The sequence below is a fragment of the Megalobrama amblycephala genome, linkage group LG12 (genome assembly GCF_018812025.1).
Source record: "Megalobrama amblycephala isolate DHTTF-2021 linkage group LG12, ASM1881202v1, whole genome shotgun sequence".
NCBI lineage: Eukaryota > Metazoa > Chordata > Actinopteri > Cypriniformes > Xenocyprididae > Megalobrama > Megalobrama amblycephala.
Window position 1 is genome coordinate 15,170,427 of NC_063055.1, and position 6,778 is coordinate 15,177,204.

Consider the following 6,778-nt stretch of genomic DNA (forward strand, 5'->3'; position numbering starts at 1 on the left):
AATTTAGTGGATGATTTAAAAAAAAATTCGTTAATCATGGGTAGCGTATTCAAATCATAATGGTCTCAAAGACCACGTAATCTGTGGAAGTGACAGTTTCTAACAACTTTATTAAAAAGGATAAATACATGAAATTATGTACACTTGTTAATGTGTTTATTTTTGTTTGCAGTATTTTATAGTATTAAATGATTATGAACACATTAAGCATGACAAAAAATTATACAATCGATTAAACTACAAAGCTGGCACAGAGGCATGTATGATTACAAAATGAAGTCATTATGATTGTTATTGTTATTAACATTGTTTTATAATGTAAATAACATGTAGGATAAAATAGTTTTATCGCGTGTCGAGCCGTTTCTGAGACAGATATCTCCGACGCACATTGTATACGTCAGCGTCCGAATTCACTCACTTCATTTCGTTCACTCCATACAGATATAGTGCACTCAAATGCCATACACTATATAGGGATTAGTGAATGAGTGAACGAGTGAGCGGTTTCGGACACAGCTACTGTTCATGGCTCATGATTCTCTCACCTGTTCCCTCTCTCCCTCACATTGTCACAATTGTCACATTTACCACATTAGTGGTGAAATGTGACAATTCTTAGGTGACAAATCCAAAATATTGTCAGATATGCAAAAGTGTTTGAACAGATGGGGGAACTTGGTTAAGCAAATTTTAAAATGTAAAGCATATGCGAATAAACTTCCTGACTGAAGGTCACTGTTCTCATTTCAACAGAAGTGAATATTCTGATAATGGTGATATTTATCTATATATTTATGCTGTCCCTTTGAGATCTTTAAATTTCTAATTGTTTCAGTTGTTTTGTTCAACAAATGTACAAGGTGACACTATGACATAATTTCTTCTCTGGGACGGCCATGGCAGAACCTTAATTTTATGCTCAGTGATCCATTTTTGTGTTTGTTTTGGACCATTGTGTCATAGGACCATTGTGTCATGCCTGAGCCTGCCATTCCAAACATCATGCTGTGCATTAAGAAAATATAGACTCACGTCCTCTTCCAATCAGATTCATAACATCTCCAATTGATTAGAACTCCTTAATTATTGCCCTGATGGTGGATTTCAGTGCTTTAGCTTTTTTCTTACAGCCACTTTATATTTTGTGAAGCTCAACAATCTTTTGCTCCAATCCAGAACTATATTTATTTATATGTTCACATGACTTCCTGTGAAACAGGAAGTCATGGCTGGAAAATGTTATGTTCCTAGTCAGGAGGTGTGCTAAAATGTAAATATGAATGGAAATGTACTTTAGAGATATTTTACTCATAAGATTTTCTAGGGGTGCTAGTAATTGTGACCAACATCTATTGAAGAAACATATTTAAATTGTTTTACTTTAGTAAAAGGTTAGATTTTTGTGATTTTTATTTTTATTTTTTTCAATAAAAGATCTGATGCAAGAGTGCCAATAATTCTGACCAGGACTACAGGACTATATATATATATATATATATATATATATATATATATATATATATATATATATATATACATACATACATACATACATACATACATATATACATACATATATACACATCGATCAGGCATAACATTATGACCACTGACAGGTGAAGTGAATAACACTGATTATCTCTTTATCACGGCACCTGTTAGTGGTTGGGATATATTAGGCAGCAAGTGAACATTTTGTCCTCAAAGTTGATGTGTTCATAGCAGGAAAAATGGGCAAGCATAAGAATTTGAGCAAGTTTGACAAGGGCCAAATTGTGTAAGATGACTGGGTCAGAGCATCTCCAAAACTGCAGCTCTTGTGGGGTGTTCCAGGTCTGCAGTTCTTGTGGGGTGTTCCCGGTCTGCAGTGGTCAGTATCTATCAAAAGTGGTCCAAGGAAGGAATAGTGGTGAACTGGCGACAGGGTCATGGGCGGCCAAGGCTCATTGATGCATGTGTGCAGCGAAGGCTGGCCCGTGTGGTCCGATCCAACAGATGAGCTACTGTAGTTCAAATTGCTCAATAAGTTATTGCTGGTTCTGATAGAAAAGTGTCAGAATACACAGTGCATCGCAGTTTGTTGCGTTTGGGGCTGCATAGCCGCAGACCAGTCAGGGTGCCCATGCTGACCTGTCCACTGCCGAAAGCACCAAAAGTGGGCACGTGAGCATCTGAACTGGACCACGGAGCAATGGAAGAAGGTGGCCTTGTCTGACAAATCATGTTTTGTTTTACATCACGTGGATGGCCGGGTGCGTGTGCGTCGCTTACCTGGGGAACACATGGCACCAGGATGCACTATGGGAAGAAGGCAAGCCGGCGGAGGCATTGTGATGCTTTTTCTGCTGGGAAACCTTGTGTTCTGCCATCCATGTGGATGTTACTTTGACACGTACCACCTACTTAAGCATGGATTTTCTTTTCATGGAAACGGTATTCCATTTTTCAGCAGGATAATGCACCCTGCCACAAAGCAAAAATGGTTCAGGAATGGTTTGAGGAGCACAACAACGAGTTTGAGGTGTTGACTTGGCCTACAAATTCCCCAGATCTCAATCCAATCGAGAATCTGTTGGACGTGCTGAACAAACAAGTCTGATCCATGGAGGCCCCACCTTGCAACTTACAGGACTTAACGGATCTGCTGCTAACATCTTGGTGCCAGATACCACAGCACACCTTCAGGGGTCTATTGGAGTCCATGCCACTATGGTTCAGGGCTGTTTTAGCAGCAAAAGGGGGACACTTGCAATCAAAATGATTGTACCTCCCTGACATACACTGCTGCCTTATTTTGTGGTTTTTGCTTGTGAGTCTTAGTAAGTTTATTTTAACAATTTCATTATACCTTTATATCTCCTTGTGTTGCATATGAGTCCACTTGTTTTCTGCCTTTGCCAGTAGCTCAGGGGTACCTTGTCTGAGAAACTGTGGTTCAAGCACTTGTCAAAAAACCTTACTAGTTACAGAGACAATTTATGCTCTAAACCAGGGGTGGGGAACGTTGATCCTGGAGGGCCATTGTCCTGCAGAGTTTAGTTCCAACCCTAATTAAACACACCTGAAGCTAATCAAGGTCTTCAGGATTACTAAAATTACAGGCAGGTGAGTGTTTTTTTCAGGGTTGGAGCTAAACTCTGCAGGACAATGGCCCTCCAGGATCAACGTTCCCCACCCCTGCTCTAAACAAAGAAATATTGTAAATGATAATATTAATCCAACTGTAAAAGCCAACTGAAACTTGGCATTTTGCAAACAGTTTATTTTAGGAGAGTTCAAGTTCGAATAGCAAAATTCGAAAAGAATTGTGTGTGTGTGTGTGTGTGTTATGGTTAGGAAACTTTTTTCCATATATTGGAACCTCTGATTTTTTTTTCAGCAACACTCTAGTATAAGGAACACATATAAACTATTAACTATGACTTTTCCCTCAATAAACTGCTTATTAATAGTTAGTAAGGTAGTTGTTAAATTTAGGTATTGGGTAGGATTAAGAATAAGATAAAGAATAAGGCATTAATATGTGCTTAATAAGTACTAATAAATAGCCAATATTCTAGTAATATGCATGCTAATAAGCAACTAGTTAAAAGACCCTAAACTAAAGTTTTACCTTTTTTCTAAAGCTAACATTTAAGATTATATTAATGTATTATAGGCTATTAATAATGAGGTAATGTTAAAACTCTGTGTATTTAAAGTGATATTTTGCATCTGTTGTTTGTGATGTGGTGTAATGCTCTATTTAATAACTGATGGATGTAAACTTTTTTTGAGTTTAGGTATGGAAATTGTTCTTTGTATCAGTGAATACAGTGGTTTAAACAAATTGAATTGTGTTGTAAGCAAATTCCATTGTTGTATATGAACCTGACTTCTATTGCTTGCCACTGCAGATTCCAGTTTCACAACCAACGGTCCACTGTAAACCATGCTTCTGAGTAGCATTTACTCTTTCCTTTTGGCCTTTATTAATTGTTTCTCTTTCAAAGTTTCTTGCTTAGAATCTGAGTTCAGCTTAGAAGGAGATTACTTATTGGGTGGCCTTTTTGCTTTACATGAAGTTCAACGTGCAACACCTCTGTTCTCCCCAGAAGTCATTGAATGTTCCAGGTAAGAAAACACTCTTTTTTTTTTTGCAGCAGCAGCAGCAGCAGCAGCATTTCTCCAACATTTAATATTCAATATAAGTCATTTTAAAACAAAGATTCAATTAAGTGCAATTCACTTCATCACTCTTGTGTTCTAGATACAGTTTCTCAAAATCTGGCTATCAGATGTTCCAAGTGATGAGGTTTGCTGTTGAGGAAATTAATAACTCTACCACTCTTCTGCCCAATGTTTCTCTGGGCTATGAGATTTTTGACCATTGTTCTGACACAAAGAATTTCGCTTCAGTCTTCAGTTTTATCTCAAAAAATGGATCGATAAAACCCAAAGAAAAACTCAACAACTATCAGCCTAAAGTGATTGCTTTAACAGGTCCATATGGAAGCACAAGAACTATTACTATTGCTCCACTGATCACAATGGACCTTATACCATTGGTAAATTGTTTTTTTCCCCCTTTTAATTTTTATGAAGAAATACTACACATAATACTGTTTTCCTCTTCTTTTAAAGGTGACTTATGGAGCTTCCAGCTATGCATTAAGTAATAAACTTCAGTACCCCTCTTTTCTAAGAACAGTGCCAAGCAACAAAGACCTGATAGAAATGATTATTCGCATTATACAGTGGTTTGGATGGAACTGGGTTGCCTTTCTTGGTAGCCAAGATGATTACAGTGAAGATGGCCTAAGACTATTTAGCAAGTATATACAAAATACTGGAATTTGTTTGGCCTATCAAGAGGCTCTAAGTCAAAGGACAAACTACACTCTAACACTTAAAAAGATTGATATGCTTAACATCAATGTCATTGTTGTTTTTGCTGATCCACAATATGCAAGCAGCATTATCAAAGCAGCCATAGCTAACAACATCCAAAACAAAGTATGGATTGCAAGTGAAACATGGGCTATGAATCAACAGCTTCCAAGAGAGCCAGGAATTGGGAAAATTGGAACAGTTATTGGTATTACAGAAAGATTGTTGTCTTTGCCTGGATTTGATGAATTCATCTATAAAGAGAGGGGAACAACGGATGTTAACCATAATGATAGTGCTGATAGTGAAGTCAAGAGTAATAGTAAGACATGTAATCAAGATTGTGATTGCTGCACATTGTTGACCGCAGAGGAGATTATAAATGAAAATCCCACATTCTCCTATGCCATCTATGCTGCCATATATACCATAGCTCATGCATTACATAAGGCTCTGCAGTGCGACATGGATGAATGCCACAAAAACACAACAGTTAAGCCATACATGGTGAGTGAATGCATCATAAAATAATGACATTTTAAAGGAAAAGTAATATTCATTCTTATATTAGCAGCATTCTTTATATGAATTGGGACATTTTTACCACACTTTACAACAGCTTCTAGGAAAAATCAAGAAGTTGGACTTCCCACTTAATGGCCGTCAGGTGAAATATGATGATAATGGTGATCCAACTGTCAGTTTTTCAGTCATACGCTGGCATACTGAAACAGATCCTCCACGATTTGATATGGTGGGCAGATATGATACATATCCAGAAATTACTTTTACTATCAACAACTCTCTCTTGTCCTGGCATAACAATGGTTCTGTAAGTTTTTTTTTTTGTGTGTGAGTACTTATCTAAGCATTTTCCTGACTTAACTTAATTTTAATAACACATTTTCTCATTCCATAAAGGTTCCTTTCTCAAACTGTTCTGTTGAATGCAAGGAAGGATTTTCGAGGGAACCTGATGGATTTCATAGTTGCTGTTTTCTGTGTAAAAAATGTCCACGTAACAGCTATGTGGATTATTCTCGTGAGTACTCTAATTAATGGACGACAAAACCTTGGCATTTCACCTTCTTCAGTCCACTCTAATTTAATAGGGGAAATAAACTGAAACTTTTGCAAATTTATTTGTCATAGCAAAAAAAAAGAGAAAGAATAAGAAAAAATAGTACAAAAAAATCTTTGTGGCCCTGGGGGTAAACTTAGCCCAGATGGTATCTCACTGAATAAAATAACATGATTTGAATAATTAAAATGATTTCAGAGATGTATTTTTGCACAATTTCTTTATATTATTTTTTTTAAAGGGTAAATGTGTACTTTTTGACATAACAGAAAAAAAATCAGTAAAAAATCTCATTGAGTGATTATGCTTAAATTATTCTGTAGATTATAATGAATAATCCGATAACACTTTACAATAAGGTTCATTAGTTAAACATTAGTTAATGTATTAACTAACATGAACTAACCATGAGCAATACATTTGTTATTGTATTTACTAATCTTCATTAACGTTAGTTAATGAAAATACAGTTGTTAATTGTTTGTTAATGTTAGTTCACAGTGCGTTAAACTAATGTTAACAAGATTTTAATAATGTATTAGTAAATGTTGAAATTAACATTAACAAAGATTATTAAATGCTGTATAAGTGCAGTTCATTATTAGTTCATGTTAAAGGGATAGTTCACCCAAAAATGAAAATTTGATGTTTATCTGCTTACCCCCAGGGCATCCAAGATGTAGGTGTCCAAGATGTAGGACTCCAACCGCTGCCGTCTGTCAGTGGTATAATGCAAGTCAGCGGGAACTTGGACTATAAGAGTAAATAAAACACGACAGACAAATCCAAATGGAAACCCTGCGGCTCGTGACGGCACATTGATGT

The 6,778-nt window shown here is 36.4% G+C and overlaps 1 protein-coding gene across 1 annotated transcript; it reads left to right on the top strand.

Moving 5' to 3' along the window:
• Nucleotides 1-3,934: 3,934 nt before the first annotated feature.
• LOC125279231 (taste receptor type 1 member 1-like) lies at nt 3,935-6,224 on the top strand. The gene is made up of 5 exons (XM_048208680.1): nt 3,935-4,116; nt 4,253-4,550; nt 4,627-5,379; nt 5,492-5,704; nt 5,794-6,224. Exons 1-5 carry the CDS (start codon nt 3,935-3,937, stop codon nt 5,929-5,931), a joined length of 1,584 nt encoding a protein of 527 aa, XP_048064637.1. The 3' UTR covers nt 5,932-6,224.
• Nucleotides 6,225-6,778: the final 554 nt, after the last annotated feature.